This window comes from Chroicocephalus ridibundus, chromosome Z, assembly GCF_963924245.1.
Source record: "Chroicocephalus ridibundus chromosome Z, bChrRid1.1, whole genome shotgun sequence".
NCBI lineage: Eukaryota > Metazoa > Chordata > Aves > Charadriiformes > Laridae > Chroicocephalus > Chroicocephalus ridibundus.
The window spans coordinates 52491375-52513310 of record NC_086316.1 but is presented as its reverse complement, the minus strand read 5'-3'; the positions used below and the strand labels follow the sequence as shown (position 1 = coordinate 52513310).

The 21936-nt window shown below is 38.4% G+C and overlaps 1 protein-coding gene across 29 annotated transcripts in view; it reads right to left on the bottom strand.

The window, feature by feature from the left end:
* The window catches only part of MPDZ (multiple PDZ domain crumbs cell polarity complex component), a 98648-nt gene that overhangs the window by 40832 nt on the left and 35880 nt on the right, over window positions 1-21936 (bottom strand). For 16 of the 29 annotated variants that reach the window (XM_063321459.1, XM_063321458.1, XM_063321473.1 and 13 more), the window contains exons 14-23: window positions 21210-21356; window positions 20386-20553; window positions 19207-19392; window positions 16222-16431; window positions 14507-14623; window positions 11760-11918; window positions 8542-8829; window positions 7487-7610; window positions 3017-3215; window positions 94-135 (exon numbers count right to left, since the gene is read on the bottom strand). In XM_063321459.1, coding sequence (XP_063177529.1) covers window positions 94-135; window positions 3017-3215; window positions 7487-7610; window positions 8542-8829; window positions 11760-11918; window positions 14507-14623; window positions 16222-16431; window positions 19207-19392; window positions 20386-20553; window positions 21210-21356 — 1640 coding nt within the window. The remainder of the gene's footprint in view (window positions 1-93; window positions 136-3016; window positions 3216-7486; window positions 7611-8541; window positions 8830-11759; window positions 11919-14506; window positions 14624-16221; window positions 16432-19206; window positions 19393-20385; window positions 20554-21209; window positions 21357-21936) is intronic. The other 13 variants (XM_063321464.1, XM_063321466.1, XM_063321474.1 and 10 more) reach the window with 3 other exon arrangements.

Sequence of the window (21936 nt, the reverse complement as noted above, 5' to 3'; positions counted from 1 at the left end):
GACATTACTATGGATGTCATAAAAGCATGGAATGATTTTACAGACAAGTCGCAACACAGAGTCATAATGAGTTTCTGAATTGCCAATACTCACACATAACAGAGGGCCTGATCATCAGCAGGTGCTGGAGAAGATCTAGAATGTGAAGCATACGATGCAGCATCTTTTTACAATGATGTTAACAAATGTCAATGTCTCACGCTGAATGTGAGAGGCATACTTATGTAGTTAAAAGTGTGAGCTTTTTCTTTTTTTTCTTTCTTCTTTTTTTTTTCCCCCTTCCACCTCCACTTCATCTACACCTCCCCCAGAAAGCATCTGTTCTTTATTATTGTCTACAGCAGTGATTATTAACAAGCATCGAAAATGGAACTGCAATCTGTCTTTTATTTCTTGATCAGTAATTCATCCCCACACTTTAGGCAGGTGAATTCTGATTCAGCTCTGTAATTATCTGACAGATGTTACAAGCAGCTGCTGCTGAGCACAAAACCCTGGCTATTATTACAGAAATACAAGAGCTCCTGGCAAGGTGGAGTGAGAAGTGAAACAGAATGCATTCTGGTAAGGCCACACACCTGGTTTTCCCACACACAAAGAATAAAAAAAATTAAATACCTAAGTCTGAAACTCAGATTGCTGCTTCTTCAAATATTCAAAATCAAATTTCCTTTAATAAAATAAAACAAAGCCTTTATGTGGCAAGTACAAACAGCTTTATGTTTTCTCAGCAAATCATGTTGTTTGCCACTGAAATACAGCTTTGAAATGAAATACTTCTGCCTAATCACCTTTTGGGGGCACCCTGCTACTCAAAAAAAAGCTCAGTCTAAAAGTTAAGGTGCCAGCACTGCAGCCCTGTATGGATTAATAGGAATGACATCAAGATGGCCACACCTGAGTGCTTGTGCACCCTTGTTTCCTGAGGACAACACCAAAGAGATTCAACTTGCTTATTTGAAATGCTGGCCCTTAAATTGCAAATCCTGCACAGTGGTGCACCGCATTAGACCTGAAATGACATCTATACAGCTGTGTATCCCTCTCAGCAACAGGAAAAACTATCATGAGATAATGTTCCTTATCTCCAGATTTCTGAGTTGGGACATTACCCACATGTTTGTATTGTATGATAGTATTTTTCTGGTATCCTGTACTGCTCCTGAAAGGACAAATTAATAGAAAAGTTTAATTATGCTGAATAATTTTGTATCAAAACTACGTAGGCCCAAAAATATTGTCCTTATTCTTGCAAGTCTTCTTTAGAAGCTACCAAAAGATTTGATCTTAAGTTCTTTGAAGTGCAGACACCAGATTCACTTTAAACCCTTATCATGGGAGTGCACCGAAGAACATAAATAGAAAATGAAAGACAAAAATCTAAAGTAAGAATATGAATAGCAACTGCCCCTTTTCTGTGGAATCTTTCAGAAAGGGGATGTACTTTTCTCTGGAAAATCTGAATATTCACGTCTAAGACAAGATTTTGGTATTTCTAATGTATCTGCAGAAGACTAAAACTACAAAACAAAACTTTTAGTCACATAGTGTAAAATGCAGCAGCTACAAAAGGATAAGCACAAATAATGAACACGTCTGTGTTTGATCATGTAACTATGGCACTAATAAAGACTCCTCACAAAAGAATGCTGCTGTAGCATTTGTGTATCTAAGCAGACGTACACACACATGCATGCACACATACTAACTGATCTCAGTCATGGTAGTGGGAATTATAATACAGTTTGAAAGCCTACTATAATAATCAATGTCACATTTCATCAATGCTGACTCGCTCATATTCATGACAGCATTGACAATAATGCAATTCATTATATGAGCACATCCCACTATTTAAACAAGTTTGCATTAAATCATAATCCGAAATGCATGACACCTAAGGAGCATACAATGAAATCTACCACCCACTGTGAAGATACTTTGCCTATCTGTTCCCAAAATGCCAGGTCTCTTCAAAGCTAGAACACTTCTGGGGAAGAACGGAATGCCCTGCAGTCCATTTTGAACTGGCAGAAACCACACAGTTACCTGCAACCACACTGGGATCCCTCTCAAGGCCAGCAGCCTCTTAAATAAATAAAGGCTTCTATTAGCAACAGCTCCATTAATCACGTTTGCAGATCTGACCCAATCCATGTTACCATGGGTTTGAGAAAAAAAAGCTACTAGATTTTTGTCACTGTAAACCCAGCATTGGTGTGTCCAAAGCTGTCCACAAGCTTAGGAACAACTTAATTTCTAGACGGTGCATGTGGGCAAAGTTAACTCCACAACAACAGTTATACAGAATTGTACTTTAAGGGAAAGTTAAAATTTGTAAATTGAGAGGAAGAAAATTTTCTTCCTTGAGAGGAAGAAAATTTCTCATCAAGCCCATGGATTCTTCAAAACTTGTATTAATTACTGCAAGTTTAAAGTCTTACTCCCAAGAGCACATAATTATGCACCAGAGCAACAGCTCCTTCATATGTACTAATAAAAAATTGGAAGTGACTTCACCAGACTGTTTCTGACGTTTGTCACAGAGGTACTGAAAATGTTTTAAGTAGTACTTTTGTGCATTAACATCATGTGTCATACTTTCTGTCCGGCAGTCAAAACCAAAATCTATTACAAAGATCCCCATCACATGAAATCACTTGTGCAACGGCCAGGACCCTCCACCTTTGAGGAACACAAACGTCTTGAGGAAATCCTTACTTTCTTTACTCTGACTAATCCCATTCCTTCAGTAAAACCAGGGCAGTAATGACGATGATTACTAATGACAGTAATAACTTTTCTAAGAACATCCAAAGCCTCTCACACAAGTGATTTTATTTCAAACCCATGAAGCTGTAATCTGAAGGTGAATTATCCATCTGAAGCTGTAACTTAAAAGGTAAACTCATGTTGTAAAAAACAAACAAAATTTTCATTTAGATTACTTGCATAAATAACCAGATTTTGATTATTAGCATCTTCCTACTACAATACACCATCTAGCTTTACCTACTTTATATCTGGTCCAATGAGTGAATGCCTCCTTAGCATAGCCCGGGCTTGTGCATTGGTTAAGTTAGTGGTTGACTCTTCATTAATGGACAGGATGCAGTCCCCCACACCAATCCGTCCATCACGACTTATTGAACCTCCATGAATGACGCTGCGGACTATCATTCCTGAGCCATCTTTATTGGAACTTACCGTCATCCCTATAGTGAAAAACATAAAACAGTTAATAACATCTTTGAGCCCCAGCTCTGAGTGCCAAGAAAAAGAAATGTAACCTGGAGCAGGGAACGTAAACATTGCTCTTATTCTCCCTTGCATTTCCTTCTTTCCAACAGGAGATAGCAGTTACAAATCACAATCACAGTATCTTACTTTACCTTGTGTCATTTCACATATCAGGCTCAATATGAAAAAAACTAAGTCGAAAATTTGAGCAGAAAATATACGAAAAATATATGAAATTGCTTCTAAAACAGCCAAATTTACCACTCTTCTGGATGGTTCACTGAGTTTACACACCACATTTCAGTTTAGCTTATGATGGTTCTCTTTGGAACAGAGCTGAAATGATTAAACAGTTAATTAGGTGCATAAAGTCAGTGCAACCACACCCTTATTTTCAACAGAAAGCCTGAATTAGATTTCATTGACACAGTAGCTGCCCTCCTGCTCTCCTAGGTGGGCCATCACTTAGGCCCAGAAGAGCATCCTGACTTGTGTGAGAGACCACGCGCTACTGATGGATACACTCCACTACCTGAGTTACACCACCTGCTGTAGCACAGTAGGACACTACTTCTTAATACGCACCATTTAACTCCACTTTCTTTTCACTAATAGGAAATCAGACGGAGATTCTCTTCCCCCTCCTCCCCCATGGGGAGCCCAAAGGGACTTACTTGTAGTGCTGGGCTTCACGTGTCTTTGTGACTGTTCTCACATGCATGAATTGTCACTGTTATTTTCAGGGCAGTTGGTGCTCATGAAATCAATTCTACTCACAGTTCCAGGAAAAACCATTCTTCACTAAAGCAATGGAAAGGGCCTGAAGGGAAGTTAGCTGAAGGGCCAACACCCTGGAAATCCACCCAATGGACTTCCAGTATCTTAATACTGCCAATATCTTTTTATTCTTTTTTTGCATCAACATGGAAGCTTTGCTTTACTAAAAAGAGGGAGCCACTGGAGTAAGAGCGCCTTAGAGTGTAATTGGAGGAGGCAGTGACTACCACACTATGTGTTCTCCTGTTTTTTCACGTAAACATCAGGCTAGCAAGCACATCAGGGAGCACAGTTGTGTGTCTGCAAGCCCTTACACTATTGTCCAGGCTGTCAATGGAAGGAAGACGATACCTACCCAAAGCAAAACCATCAAGGATACTGACTATGAAAAAATACTAACCATTTATATACAAACATGGCTACAGAAGACAGAGATGGAACACTTTTTTCAGTGACCTTAAACCTTGGCAGACAGATGGGCTGAACAGAGTTTAGAAGGCATAATTATACATATACATATAAGCCCCAAGCTACCCAGACTCAGCCAACCATACAAACATCTGCCTTTATATCTCTCTCAGGGAAAAAAAAATAAATACTAAGGACAACACTAATCTGAATATTCATTTGTGCTTTTTAAGGCTCCTTCCAGAAAATAAAAACTTCTTAATGGCGTTAGGTCCTCACGCCCATTTGTAGTGAGATCAACATAGCTGTCCTAGTATGAGAAGGTGGACCTGACTAGCAAGGAATAGCCCAATAAGCCTCTTAGACACAGAAATACATGTACCTCTCTACTTTGATATGCGGAATTCAAAGTTTATCTTTTGGAAAAACTGCAAAACCCATCTTTATGATGGCACTTTATATTAAACAGGAGAAAGAATATGATGTTACCATTGACTGGCGATCTATATTTATGATTTGCCAAGTAACGATGTCGGCTGTAGTCAGGCATAATTTAAACATGGGAGTATCAGACTTGCGATAGGGACACACAATGCCACTGATTTACTGCCTTGCTATTAGAAAAAGTAGAGGTAAACTGCCTGTCCCCTAGCCCTCAGATTAGTAATTGTTACAATGTTGAGCACATCACAGATGGCATTTACAGATGCCGTCCTGGCGTGGATGCCCCAGCGTTTACACTCACGCACTCCTTCCAACAACCATCTCTTGACAGATATGCTCACACTGGTTACTCAGTCAGATCTGAATGTAAACACAACTCAGCAAGATAACAGTCTCCACCAGAATAGAGGCAGCGTGCACAGAAAAGCAAACTGCCAAGGAAACAGCTGAAATGTGGATTGAAATTCTGAACCTAACTTTGCTGCTTGGTTAAGCCAGCAACAAACAACAGTGTTACTGAGGGTAGTGTAATAGCACTTTAGAAAAACATCACTCCCGGCTTCTATGCTGACACCCTCATTACAACAGATCTGAAAGGCTGATGTCACACTTTGGACAGCTACAGTTTCAGATTAAAAATGCAAATTCCACTCTCAAGTTGCCAAATGTGTCACATAGGACAATGGCATTTCAGCTCATCCTGCATGTGGGTGCTCCGTCCTCTTACCTTTTAAAAATCACAATCAAAAGGTTAGAACTCTAGCTGCGGCTGGGTTTGAAGAGCTGTTGCAAGCTATGGGTGACACCACTTAAAAGAAAAAAAGATGTGCCAGTTTTCAACTGAAGTAATTGATGCAGCTGCAGCTTTCGAGAACATTCACAGCTCTTGATTTAGCTCCTTTTATAAAAATGAAAGTTAAAAGCAGTGCAGCCATGTGTGTAAATTGGTCACTGTGCCCAGGCAGCTTCGCAGGCCAGAGCACGCACAGACTAGAAGAAAAAGACTACAGTCAAAAGCCAGGAGAAAGCGTTATTCACACTCATACTCTGCATACATGAGAGGCGAGTCTTACTTTTCATGCACGTAATGTTTGCCAATGTGCACCCTGCCCCAAATTTGTATTTTTATGCTGTGTTACTCTTGACATGAAATTTGCTTTGTACGTTCACTGCCCTTAAAATACTCGTTGACATACTGAAAAACACTGCTCCATTGAGCTAAGAGGTTATTGCAAACAGAACTTTAACAAAATCCAAATGGCTGGAACTGCACTGTGACCTGCACTTTATACAGCCTGGCAATAAGGCCAGTAACGGCAGTAGTTACACAAGGACCTCATACCAATGAGAGTCAAAACTGACACCCGCCATCAGTCTTGCCTCCAGCTTTACGTTTTGGAGATCACTTCCTGATCCAGTTTTGTGTCTGGCTGTATCACAAAGGAGAACGTGGTATGGGCAGACAGAGCATCCAGACACAGAGGGCTGTTTATTCCAGGCAGATGCGCCCACTGAATTACAGCATCACAGCACCTCACCCACCTCTGCAGAGCAAGGAGTCCTGAGTGGTGGCTGTTTATCAACAAGGGGCGCATGGGCTGCTCTCACAGTGCTTTCTGTGGACAACCCATCTTAAAGCATTTGTGGAGTCAATGCAAACAGCCAGCACCCACACGAACTCCTGCCCTACCAAACCCAGAGAGTCTTCAAGGATGTGAAGCTGGGAGAAACAGCAACAGGAACCTAAACCAAAGCAAATGAAAACACACCGGCCACGTACAGGAGCACCACTGCCTCACATTGCCCACGTACGGGAGCACCACAGCCTCCCACAACAAAGCCTCCCTCACGCTGGCTCTGGGAACTGGCTGGGGAGGATGATAACCCCATGCTAGCCCTCACACTGCCCAGGGCTGCACCAGATACCAGGAGAGGGCAACAAATAATGTTTCGATCTGTCATGCCTGTTCAGTCCAAAATGTGCCTCTGGTCAGTATGCTCAAGAAGTTGCAGATTGAGGATACTTAAAACTCTGAAATTCTCTGCAAAATGATAACATCATTGAGCTAAAAATACCACCTAATAAATTTATCAATGATCTGATTTTCAGACATACTGAGGCACTTAAGATACAAGTACAAATATGTAGCAAGGAAGTGAACAGCTTGTTTAGACCCTTTTGTCCGTCCTCAGAAAGCAAGATCATTTTGTGCTTACATACATTTGAAAGTCCAGTCTGCAACTCTTTGACCAAAGTGGTTTTCTACTGCATTCCTTGGCTCTATCTCATTTTTCCACTATATTATATAAATGTATAGACATTAAAAAACAGTGTATTAGAATGGTTCTGTTAACACTTAGGAAAGACTAAACTCCTTTATGGGGGAAAAAAAAATTCTCAGTGAGACTCGTCACTGTACTGTTGTGTTCATGGGGACAGCAAATGGATCGCCTGACATATAGCCAAACGGGGCAAGAGCAGCAAAGAATGAATATCCTGTTATGCCTTCCCCACTGAAAGGGAAATGTTTTGTCTTTACTAATAAAACAGGAAACACAAGCGAAAACCAGAAAGCCATGTTCCTGAACAGGCTACAGAAAATGTTAGCTACCTTACCTAGACTTGAATTGCCTTTTGCAATAGTGATAGTCTTCTCATACATGTTTTTGACCGAATTTGGGGTTGTGGTACTTCCCTCCAAAGATACTGGGCATCTCTTTTCCATTAAAAGCACCTGATCCTAACACAAGGGAAAATAACATCAGTTCAGAATACAGAGATAAAAATACAATTGGACATACTGACCTCAACTCCTTTTACCTTATACAGAAAGCTAGGTGCATCATTAATACAGATTCCTTATACAGACATTTGAAAAGTTGGTCCATTAAAGATCAAACCGACACACATGAAATTTCTCTTCTCATTCAGGTAATAAAGCAAATCTACCACAAAATACATGCTTTTAATTTAGGGACATCAGTTACACTCTTAAAATTAGTGGGGTGAATTCAAGGGCGCTCAGACTCGTTCACCACACGTCTGAAAATATGCCAGTGCTAAAGTAACAAATCTTGTAAGAAATTACAGCTCTTTTAAGAATTTCTTAATAAATCCCTGCATGGAAGGAAAAAAGAAACACATGTCACAGTAACTGTCATATAACGGAATATTATATTTGCACATTGTGGCATCACAAGCCAATTTGTGTGCTGGACTGCCCAGGCTTGCGTGAACACCAGGATGCAGGACCATCACACCACTGCCCCTCAGCTTCCTAGGCCTGCTTTCCAGCTGTTCATGTCCTCCTTGCACACATGCCTCTGTGGAGGTTAACAGGAGTTAAGAAAAGCTCCCTGGCCCATCCAACTGTGGTCCATTGTGGTCCAGCAGTACCTACTGCTGTGACATATGAGCAGAATTTTATATACCCTCATATAGCCAGACACTGGGAGATGACTATCTTTATGCCACAAATTATCTCATGTTTTGGATAGGTCTATATCCATAGGTTTTGATATGAGTTACCACATAGGGTAGACATTTATAATCACACCACCATACATGGCTGTTGGCCAGCGTCAATTTCTGTGGGAGATTTTATGGTGTAATATGGCCTTTCTGTAGGTTTTTGCTATTTATTATTTAGAAAAAAATAAAAAAATCTTTACATTTCCCGTGGGATCAAGCTGCGCTGTAGTAGCAAGGTTTGTAGTCAGTGCTATTTCTGCTGCTGTCTGAGGTCCAGTCCATGTTGCTGTGTTTTCACTTTCAGTTTGGTTGATATCCGAAACATCTAGAGGCAGAAGATCCTTTTTAGTAAAACCAGTTGCAGTTTCAAGGGTATTGTCCACTACGGACTTCGTCTCTCCCACTCTCTGATTCAGATCCATGTTGTACAAATTCTTGTCAGATACACAGAAATCAGCTGCAGCATTTGAATGTTCCTCTCCAACAGACTGTTAAAAACAGGAGACAATGAACAATCAACATTCTTCTACAGTATAAATAAAAAGTGCATTTCATGCTAAAATCTTAAACAGAAACTAATCTCACAGAATTTAAACATATTTAACTTATGTGTCTTCAGTAGATTCCAACAGGTATTTTACTACAAAATGTACTTGATTCCTCAGACAATTTCTTCTGTTTTAAAATACCAGAAGTCAATGAAAATAAGTTATTGCTGAAGGCCAAATTCTAATTTAATACTCATCAATAACTCTCCACTAACTTCAGCAAAGTAACATCCACTCATACATTCTCAAACTAGACGTAACTCCGCAAGCTATTAAAATTAAAGCATCCAATTGTCTTTCTCAGGTAGAAGAACTTTGCAAGACCAAGGTCTTTACTTTCAAAACACTTAGCAACCAAAGAGCAATTTCAAGCAGCTCCGACAATAAGTATGCAATCTAATTATCCATTTAACTGAGTAGAAACAGATTTAGATATCCCTTCCACACAAAGAAGGAAAAGTAAAATCTTGGTGAAATCTCAGCAAAAAATGAACATGGAGGTTTTGAAGTGTGACAACAATGAAATACAATGATGTAGTTACAGAAACTTAGCAGTTGGTACTTATTGCAAATATATTGATATGGCTGCAGTGTGAGGATTAAGTTCTCTACACAAAATTTGTTTTGACTTTCAAGATTCCAAGGTCCTGCATTTCCAATTTTTTAAGGGATTCCAATAATCACAACCTTCTGAAAAAAAATTAAATCTTCAAATATTCTCTAGCTGAGCTTACAAAATGAGTAATTTTAAAAACATGAAGGCCATTAGGTATTAGAAAGATATATGAAGGACTTAGAGGCTCTGTATCAGTATTAAGGATTATTCTCTGAAATGTAGTAAATGAAGCCACAAGAAGGTCTACCTCCATATGTCTCAGTTGTTATCCACTGGTCCTATAAATTTTTCTATTCCTTTTCCAAAAAATGGGCTAAATCCTGTGATTTTGGGATATTTTGTGTGAAGGGCCTTAGAATTAGGTTTTTTTCATATTTCATGAAGTGCATACATGCTTGCTCTGTCCCCAGACAATCATCAAAAAAGGTTCCCCTGTAAATAAGTGGTTTAAGTAGCATCTGAGAAGATAATTGAGCAAAGCCTAAATACAACTAATCTGCATGATGTAATCAATGAAATAATTTCCTATGTTTTGCAGAACAGAACATTAGGACTATAATCTATTTAAATTATTTCATAAGGTTTCAAAGACAGCTGAGACACCTACTTTTAAGTCTGTTTTGTATTCATTTCCAAATCAGCGAAAACAAGACCCAGATCGTGCTCAACTTGTGTTCCATATGCCATATATACATAGTGTAGTTGCAGCATATGCCCATTTTTATTTTTGTTTCACTTAAAGACAATGATGTAATTTTTGAATACAAACACAATTTCAGGAATTTGGAGCTACAGCAACATGTGGCCTCATTAAAGTATTTGCATTACTTTAAGTATTATTTTTTTCATCACCTATTTTAAAAGTGACACCAAAGACATCCAGAACCCCTCAACTTCCCTGCAGTCAGAAATAGCTGAAATAGCTCTGCATTCCTAATAGCATCAAATAGCATTTTTTTCATTTTTACCGCATTTCACTTGCTTCAGAAGTCTTCTTACATGAACAGATTTTCTCGCTATGTTTACTTTGTGAAGTCACTCATAATTGCAGAGTAAAAAACATTACTTGATGAGAACTTAATACTCACTTCATACTGGTGCACAGAGATGAATACTGAAGAGTAAGGACCATAATCTTTAAAAAGCATGTAAACTGAAGCCGTCTTTAAGTCAATGCTGAAAATAACTTAAGACTTTCTACAGCCTCAACATGGTATATAATGTAAATCCAGCCTCTATCTCATAAAATGCTTCTCAGCATGCCAAATGCATAATCCATTTATGTAACAATTACAGGGTGAAACAATGCAATCTGTCCCACTGGCACGGCAGAGACGTGCTCTTTTGTGGATTAGGAGAAACCATTAGAAGATGAATTTAGCTTTCCAACCAGTGCCTCGTAAGGGCTGAACATATTCCAGAAGGAATAAAGGGAGTTACTAGAGCTCAGGTGTGGATAAAAAGCAGCAGCTACTCTATTCAAGACCACAGACCGCAAACCTGGAGAAATCCCTACAATGTTGCTTTCAATGATGACTGCTAGGAGAAATGATTTGGAAGACTCTCGAATGGCAAAATAAATCTACAGATTGCCAAGAAAAAAGCATGAAAACTCATGGAGAGAAACAAAGCAACAGCTCTGATACAAACAATCAAGTCATTATGGGTATGCGACCAGCAAGAAAAAAAAGATACTGATCTTTGTAATACTCTTTAAGAATTTATCTTCATTTATTGACTTTAAATAGAAATTATTAGCAATTAGAGGTTTGATACATACAGACTTAGAGTATCATTATGAACATTTCATTCAAGAACACAGTAAATGAATTAGCAAACATACTAAATATGAAGTATAAAAGCAAAGCTTAGGATGAAAACTTACTCTTGCTTTTCCTACCTAAAATATTGTAAAATAATGCAGTTATTTTGTGTTACCACTCTTTTCTGTGCTCTGAAGTAACAGCAATTAAGTTTTTGTAGCAGAGTACTCACCACAGCTTTAACACTACAAACATCTCACCATACTTTATCTGGCTATACGAAACAAAAATCCAAGCTTTCATCCTTCTAGCTGCCTCTCCAATACACACATCTGAAAGACACCACCGCTAGCCTAAACAAAACTGCACTTTAATCTTGTAACAAATAGTGCAGTTTGAATCAGGATGGCATAAAACATTTATATCTAATAATACAGCCTTTCAAACTCATAATCAAAGTTTATCATCGATAAAATCATCCTCCATTTTACCTTGGGAGTTGACAATGGAAGAGAGAAGCTGAAGTTCAGCTCACCGCTACTGGTACTGCCATGCAGAGCTATCATTGAAGCCTGGAAGACGTCACCCTCTAGAGAATACTGCGATTCAAAGGTGGACTCATCCGCTAGATCTGCCTCGCTGGAGTCCACCTAACAACAAAAGCAATTCAATCAGCCAGGCTATCTGTTACCTTCACACCACATAAGCCCCGAACACATGCACCTCAGCTGCTACATTCTGACTGACACTTTTTTTTTCCCCCTCCAGGTTTTACATTGAAGTTACATTTGCAGAGCACAGGAGGAAAAATTTCTGCTTCAATTACAATTCATGTTACTACATCTTAAGAGGCTGCAAAGAACATCTGAAGTAAAGTGAGAGTCTCAACTGGAATGAGCTGCAGGGCTGAGGCAGGCTTATGCCTGTTAATAGAAGTACAAGGTGTCAGGAGAATTCTGCTGTTCTCTGGCATCAATATTTTGATTTCTTTAAAGCTTTTTTTTTTCTTTTTAATTTTCTTTTACAAGAATTAGCACTGAAAAAATAATGAGTTTCACTTAGTGCCACCTGTCAGGCATGTTCCCTCCACCCAACTTGATAGGTTCGGTTGATTTCAAAAGGGTATGAAAAATAATCTTCTGGAGACTGCATTGCTTTTCAATATATTTATAAGAAAAAATTATTACATGATCTTTTATGATTTCCAAAATATTTTACATTTGAAAACAAGATTAATATGGACAATTCTGCTGTCTTACGTGAGAAATAGAATTCTAAAAAGAGTTCCAGACATGGACTTCAACAGTATTTTTTGCCTTTTTTTTTTTTTTCCTTACAGGAAAGACCATTTTTTTCAAGACTCATATACTTTCAAATACTAGAAAAAAAATTAAGTCCTAAAACACTTACTTTATGGTGCTTCACATACTACACTTTGATTATAATTTCATTTTCCCTGGCACAGCTCAAGAAAGCAGTGTATGCTAATAAAAATGATCAGTGAGTTAACAGCCATGTCCATACCATAAACTTGTATGAAGCAGCCAAGTGCACCTATCTGCAGGCACAGGACCTAACTGTTGTTTTTCAGCATCTGCGGTTAGTAATACTATGAATTCATTATGTTGTACTCACAACAGCAACAATCTGCAATGATTCAACATATTGGTTCCTTTTTGGGGTACATACGATCCATTTTTTTATTTTCCCAACCCTAAAGACTTAACAGCTAATTCAAACTGCTCCTTTGGTGTAACTTACTCTCAGCCCATCTTCTCGAAAATGCAGACTAGTGTTACCGAAGCTATGCCCTGTAAAAAGGCATTGTGAAAAATGGGGACAGACCTGTAGAATCTGAGAGGAGATTTATCAATAAAAACCGTATCTCACGAGATACTCTGCAAGTATCTCTTGCGATAGTGAAGATGTGTGCAACTCTGCAAACACATCTTCAACTGGGTGACTGCACATTCAATTTTGTATTTTGCACATTTAATCAGTTAGTTGTCAGAGTGACAATGCCGTATTATGATCTGCCATATATTTTCATTGTTCTTTCACAATGTTAATTGTTTTATATGAATCACAGATAGAAGACAAATTTTAAAATACTTAAGTTTTAATCTAATCTTTTCAACACAGCTTTAATTAAAGGATATTTACCATACATAACCTGGCTTCTTCTCAATTAAAAGAATAAGGCAAATACTATTATCTAACTAATGCACCAAGGTAACAAACTGCCAAAGAAAAAACAGGCATTCTTGTTTAAAACCAAGTTATTAAAAACAGCTTGTCATTCCCAAATGTGAAAAAAGTAGCAAACATACTGGAATCAGTAATTCAGAGATTTTTGCCTTGGAAGGATCTATTTCAGGTTTTTCTTTGTTGGGTTGTTGTGTTGTTTTTTCTTCCTAATGAATTAAGTTCTGGTGTTTAGTAGAAACTGCTTTCCTACTCATGTAGGAAGATGAGGGCCCCAGAAGATGAGGGCCAAACAATTTCAATACCAGTCCCAGATCAGTACAAATAACCATGAGAAGACACACTCAAGATGTGTTTATATTCTGGGTTTTGGGGTTTTGGTTGTGTTTTTTTTTTTTTTTTTTGTAGAGGCCTATTTCCTTTGCCTTTTTTACCTGAGTTCTTATTGGTAACTTTGGGGCTATTTAAGGCACTGAATGCCCAGGTAAGCCACCTCGTTTGTACAAGTGAACACCTTTTGACCTTGCAAATCTCATAATCACTGATGCTGAAGCCTAAAGAATAGTATCAGGAAAAAGTGTTGGCAGCTTTTGAAGACCGACAGCATTCCTTGCAAGGCTGACTTACGTGCAAAAAGAAAGTTTCAAGATGGAGAAGTAATGTATTATGGTATACAGGCAAAGAGATTTATTTACAAAATAAGCATATGAACCTTTTTCTACACAAGGTGAGATTTTTGAAGCAATATTCAGTGCATGCAAGAAGTGGGTAGCCATGTACTTTTGAAAATCTCAGCAAAATAATTCCTTTTTTTTCCAGCAACTAAAGTATCATAGGTCAGATTCACAGCTCATGCAAACAGTCAAAATCTCCAGATGCCAGTTTCAACCATGTGGAGATCCATCCCAACTACAGTGGACGAGTAATGTGGTGATAGTAAACACTAAAAAATATGTATGAACACTGACAAAGCAACCCCTTTCATTACAAAATGCAAAGACTTAAGAAATCTTTGTTAAGTTGGGCCACTAACCAGAGCCAGCTCAGCATGGAAGAGGGCTGCATCAGCTGGCCCCTCCTCCTCAAGTGACTGGGCAGTGTAGAAAAAGCAATCTTCCTTAGCAGAGACATAGCCCTCCTCTGGTGAAAGCTGCAGAAAGAACGAAGCTCTGAGTTGGATGAGTGGCCAGGACACAGGGTGTGCAGAGTGCATTATGTATGTGGGTTTAAAGCAAATGCAGCAAAGAGTTCATTTCAATCACAGTCATAGTGCTGGACAATTATTTTTTTTCAAATTTACCTGAATCGATTCAGCTTCACATCTCATTTTACATCCCCAAGTAATGAAAAAGGCCTATCCAGCTATACCATAGAGCCCCCAGCTTAGTCCAAACTCATTTCAATTTCTGCTCTTATCAAACATATACTAAAACTGCCATCAGAGCAGCCACCAGGGAAAGAGCCAAACAGCACAGGCCTTTACGACCTTGCTAGTTGCAGAGTAATCTTGTTAGTGGACAGGAAGACTGCATCCACTGTATATGTTTTGAGATAGTATTTGCTGGGTGGAACAGCCTCAAGAGGACAAAACACGATTCTGACTATAAACTAGCAGCTTTTTCCAACAGAATTTGATACTAGGTGCATTCGGCCAGTATTGCAAAGAAGCCAGTGATTATTCACAATGTTTAATTAATTGTCAAGTATAATATGGGAAATATTGAAGTGCAAATGCTATATGTTTACAAACTGCTGGGAACAGAAACAAAACCCCCATGCATTTTCTCTTTTCGAGTGACGTCTTCTTAAGTGTGAAAATGTTGATTTGCAATACATTTTAATATGTAACACAGAGCTTCCACTACAAAAAGCAAATTTAACAAAGAAAGTTAAAAATGTACCCTCTCACTATGAAAAGCAAAGTTTCTAGTGAAACTTAAACATCAGCCATTCCCTTCCACCCTCTCCACAAACTTCTACTAAGAGGGAAAATTTGATATCTGCATTCACAAAAATTACAAGATTATTATTTCATGGAAAGAAAAATGAACCCCAAAGACTGCACTTGGACTTATAAATATAGCGAAAGGTATCTTCTTCGTATGTAAGAACGGATGACATTCTACTGATTTGAATTTAACACACCAGGGACACTAGTCCACTAGCATCCTTACTGATACACTATTTCGGTTACCCTAGGTCTCTTTCAACCTCGTTCTTCTAATTGTTACAGACTACTTTCTAAAATCAAGCCTGAAATATTTATGGCTATATTAAAATAACCAGGTTGAGATATATGAACTGAAGACTATTCACCACTGCTTAAATGTAAAGTGTGCAGTCTAAATACAAAGACTGCGTATGTGCTATACCTTGCAAAGGCAATTTCCAGGCAAACCACATAAAATTGACTTTACGTCACCATTTCACAAATTCAGAGAATCTCGTAAAGTGTACAAAATTATGCCTGGCAATTTGCAGCCCTGAAATACTGCTGGTTGCAAGATGCTTCACTGTTTTCTCAGCTGCAAGACAGGCGTGTTAGGTCCCGCAATCACTACACCAGTCATACACTACACAAGCCACTCCTACGTGCAAGGAGATAGAGGAATCTGTTAAAGACAGTTTCTGGATGTTTTGAACCACCCAGCTGTACCCCAAAGCACAGAAAGTGTATGTAGAAGTTAAGATCACCATGCACCAGCTTAAATTACATGAAAAGTACCCATGGAATTCCCAAATCCTTACAGGCAGTGGTTTGGCAACTCCTATTTTAACTATTCCTGTTGGGGCTCCTTTCAGTGCTTGTACCGCTTCCTCCAGGCTGCCATTTTCCAAGTTGATATCGTTGACAAACATAAGCCGATCTCCAGGAAGAAGTCTGCCATCTTGCTCAGCCACACCACCAGGAACTAATGAGCGAATCACAATTACAGTGTTTGCTGGATCAACAGGATCCTAATTAAATAAAAGGAAGAAAAAATTTCATTTTAATTACTCTTACATGTCTTGAAAGGCTAATTTTTATGCATAAGCTTTTAATAACAACCCATCAAAGCTGAGTTATTAAAAAAGCTGGAGCTCTGCTCCACATGAACCCTCAGCAGGAACATACCCTCCTGTGCAGACTGCCCATATGTTTAGACTTCCACCTACTTTTAATTCTCTAATGTGAAAACTATTACTCCTTTCTGGATGATGTCCCATCATATAGCTCCAGCATAAAACAATGCTAAATTGCAGAGTGCTGTTCATACCATAATGAGTAATTACACACCAGAAATTCAAATACTTCCTACTACAATGACAGCGTTGCAGACTTCATCCTCCCTTACACTCAATGGTCTGGGAATACAGTTGGGCAGTGCAGACTGGGGCAAAGTTAACACACACACTCTGGTGGAACAAAAGGCCTATTTTCAACAACTCTCTTATACTTCATGGCACCAGATCTTGTTCATCTGAGAAAGCACTTTTTAAGAGGCAAGTCCTTGTGCATGCCTAATTAAACACTTTATGGGAGACAGGAACATACCAATACTGCACTCCAATCAACAAGACAAAACAAAATGGTGTTTCCTTTTAAAAAATAAAACTGCTTTGAAGTCCCATCCTCCAATGCACTGATTTTTATAAAAAAGCTAGCATCAAATACTAGTAACAGGAACATATGATACTGTTATAACAATTACCACAGATGCACACATTTGCATGATTCTTATAGAATTACATTCACAAGGAATATCATTACATGTTAATACTTCCAACACACAGCAATTCACTTGAGGGCATGCACAGAAGAAAAGGAGAAATGTAATAACGTATTAGCTTTACTGATAACAAAAGGAAGAGAGAAGCAATCGTCTACAAACTGGCATGCAATTGCAACAAGTTTCCATGCCAAGATGTACATCTGAAAGGATGCACGCCATCAAGGCAGCACCCAAAACCACAGGAACTGGAGACTGCGGAATGCCAGTGTGAGAGAGAAGTGTTAAGGGAAGAATGGAAGGACTCCAAGAAGACCTTTTACGCTTCACAGCAGCTAATATGGTAAGAAGAATGCCATGGAGCAATAAAACACTTCATAAGTGGAAATACGACCAGCATTGATGGAGACAGTGCTTAAGCCTGAACACTGATGTGTTCCTCACTATTTTAACAAGTATTTACACTGTCACTTCAGATGACACCGCATGACACATTATTTCAAAAAAATCACCTCTCTAGTGTATGTGACAGCCTTCCCTGGGGTAAGAAATTATATAGACTTTCCTAGCAGTCTGTCATTGCATGAAACAGGTGGAATATATTCGTATGAAGACAATTTTCCTTAACTTTATTCACTGTTTATTGAAAATTAACTGAAAATTTACTGGAAACAGCAAAATATAAAGATAAATCTCACTGTAAACTTATTGTTCACAGTCTTAGATGAAAGCAGAAACTTCAGTGACAAACTGAAATGTTTTAACCACATGTCAAAGGAGAGAACATAGGACAAATCACAAATACTATAACATCAAAAAAAAAAGGTTATTTTCAGAAAGCGGACTAAAACTGTAGGATTATAATCAAAATCACATTTGAAAAAATATATAAAAAAAATTTAAGGTACTTCCCACAATCCTTCAGTATCCCCATCCATAAACAAAATTCAGTAACTAACCACACAGGCAACCACCATTTGTGTCAATGCTTCAAAAGAGGCTGAAGCAAAAATATGCTTTACTTTGGGCTGACACGGACTCCAAGTACTGAGGCTCAGCTATGGTGTCTCACTGCAGAGAATCATAAGTAACACATTAAAGATAATCACTGTTTCATAAAACAGATACTTGACTATGCCTTTATCCTTCAGATTATTAAACTACACTGCTCTTCACCTTTATCAGCACGCAAATGCAAAATATTACTGAGGCATAGATTAATTCTAAGCAGTGCCTTGTGGGCATAATTTCCACCTGGAAGTAACCTCCAGATGCAAATACATATACTCTTAAGAGACAAGATCCAGCAGAGACCTGCGAGGAGACCAGGTCCTGCAGCAGCATCAAACAGCTGGTCAAAAGCCTATGCTGACCACAGGGAGAAATTACTTGAAGTCAGATTAAAAATTATCCACTGTGACACTGGGAACAGGAGGAACATTTGTTCTGGGATCCTGACCAGGAGACAGACACTGACCTATTCATCAGGACACACCAAGAATCACAGCTTGAGATACCCAGGAATTTTGAAGTCAAACAGAAAATGAGTGCGAGCATTTAGGCATGTCCTGAACAGACAGCAGCTAAGCAAGGGATTTCAGAACTGCAGTTCTGGATTTTAGTAAGTCCTTCTTTAAGCACCTAAGTCCTTTATTGGATCTTGCCTTAAGCACCTCAATACAGGAGCAAAATACATGGCTAAGTGCCTGAATATTCTGACTACATCATTAATTTGCCCTGGGGCACTACAAGATGAACTTTCTGAAGACCCTAATATTACAGATTATCTGTTTTTCTGGATGAGTATTACTGTTATCAGTGGAACCTGTAGTCTTAATACAGCAAGAGGAGTAACTAATATACCTAGTGGGATGCCTACCAGCAGTGATATCCATTTAGGTTTACTGTATTCCTTGGTTTCCATTAACATATACCCTTAAAACATGCATTTAGATCATATTGTGAGATCAAAACAACACAAAATATTTTGTCCTCTATTCAAAGAAAGGAGTAGAGAAATTACCTGGTAGTCCAATATGCTAAATCCAAGTCCCATACTCCCTTTCTCCAGCTCAATGTGCTGTACTTCTGTTTCCCACATCGCCAAAGACGAGCTTTGCGCCTCTTCCATACTCTGACCCTCATCAGCGATTTCCAAAGCTGTTCCCTCTGTGTCCGAGGAGCCAATGAATCCAAGTTCTATTCGAGCCTAAGAAAAAAATGTTCACCATTAAAATGTAAATATTTGTAAATCTGCAGAGACAAAACTCTTTTCATGAAAAACAAGATAAAAAATAAGCGATGTGTCTCTCACCACAGAGAAAGTGCAAGAACTCAGCAAAATTAACAAACTAGTCTGATAAATCTATCACAGAATTCACATATCCTTGTAAGAAAATAGCTATGCTGCAAGAATATGAAAGTACTCATTGGAAAAACTATTCACAAAATGTAATTTCTATCAAACTAAAAACTTCAGAAAACTTCATTTGTACATGCATTCAAATATACAGGAAAAATCTTATTAAGTGGTATGTCTAAAAATATGCCTTGATCTAAACATAGCGACACTGACAGGAGTCAGAACACTTGAAAAAGGAAAATACACACACATACATACACACGCATATATGTTCTTCACTTCCCTTGGTTTCATAGAATAGCTTAGCAACTATAGGCTGAATTTGGTGCCTTGCCCAGAACTCATAATTAACTGCGTCTCTTTACATACAAATGCTACTGCCTTGTATGCTACACTGCAGGCCATTCCTACATGTTTAGTACATCAGGGTGCCCAGAGCTTTGCAGGTATGAGTGACAGAAGTGTGTCCGCCAGTGAATGCACACACAGTTCTGCACAACACAAACCCAGGAAGCGAAGCTCAAAAACAGATTAAATATATTCAGATTCTAAAGAACACACGGTTCAGTTTGCCATACCCCCATAGAGCACCTGCAGCACAGAAGTTAAGTACTTGGCTAGATAGCTCTCTATCCCAGAATATTTTTGCCCATGACCTACCAGGATTGACTTCTTCTGGTGGCCTAAAGTATGGTTGATGAACATAATCTGCCTTTTTCTATTTATGTAGTTCAAGTCCTAAAATATTAAAACTTATTTCTAATCTCGTACAAGAACTTTACATGTTTTTTTCTCAAAGAAACGGTAATTTTCTCAGTGATTTTTTTAAAGACAAAATACCTTTTCTGTGAGCTGAACCTCAGATAGACTTAGACTCTCCAGTACTTCTGGGTGAGTGATAGGGGGAGCTACCGGACGACAGCACACCATTGTCACCTTAATAGGCAGTTCTTTCAAGATATTGACCACATCCTTGTGATTTTCTCCAAGCAAAGAGATCTCATTCACCTCAATAAATAAAGAATACACACTGTTCAGAAGTACACACAGTATTTAGAATTACAATGAACAAAAATGGGTTTTAAAAAAAACAATTCACTAATCACCTCATTTAAAAACATACAAACAAACCAACAAACACACAAAAAAACCACGATAATGGACACTGTTAACCCCTAATTTCTACTCGGTTTGGTGCTCAGAATCAGCACCAAGGTAAGCTTCCAACTGAATGGACTGTCTCATAAATTGCATGACACCACACTACAAACACCACATACTCTGTCACTTCATGTTTCTTGCATTCATGTGAACCAAATTCACATTTTAATTCTACAAAAATCATTTAGAAAAGTAAACAGGTGTTTAGTCCCTTCACCGTGTAAGGATACCCTTATTAAATCTAAGTGCTTTTGCTAGGTATTCTTTTTTGGTGACCTTGAACTGTATCTGAAATTCAGTTACCAGCTGAAAAATGCACATAGGCATGTGCATTCGCATAAATATGCCTAAGTACATATGAATTGACTGCTCAAGCACTTCTGGTTACAGCTGGTATGCAGTTAGATATGCTACATTCCCAAAGTCGTAACCTGTGAGAAGCTAGTCAATGCTCAAAAATCTTACTGAATGCAGACTAGGATACAGTAGTATTTTTTTCTTACTTCCAGCAGTTCATCTCCACTGAACAGCTTCCCACTTCGTCCAACTGGCCCCTCTGGTAAGATAGATCTGATGAAATGATGTCCCACTGTAGCTTCAAGGCTTATCCCTAGTCCACTGCTTTCGCTAAATTTGTTAACTACAGCCACCTAAAATAAGATCAACAAATGTTTACTTTTGACGTATTTATAGCCATACCTGTTACTTCCATTTCAATTTACATACAGTGAGGTGAATATTCCAGAAGTGAGAAACCAGGAATATTGCCATGTGTAATGGGAACAGTCAGGTAAAAACTGAAACTTTGATCACATACCACTTCAACATAAACAAGTGTGACCTGTATATGACAACAATATATCTACATACCTCTGCAGAGACTACACCTGTGGCATGTAATTTTGAAATAAAGTCCTAAACTCAGATACTGCTTTTCAACTGTATCTACAGTAAATGTCCTATGCATTATTTAGATCATTACTTCAAACAACTCATTCAGTACGCAGAATGGATAGGTCGTTTCGAGAACTAACTTCAAATTCTGGCTGATGAAGGGAGCTTTGAAGTTCACCTTAAATATTATTTTTTCTCTAATACACATTTATCCTCTTGAAGCTATGAAATATGTGAAACAATACTCATAGGCACAGCAACCTAAGAAGCCTGTGATTATTTTGCGAAAATCAATACAGAAAAATACATATCTATATTAAAAATGTATAAACAAAA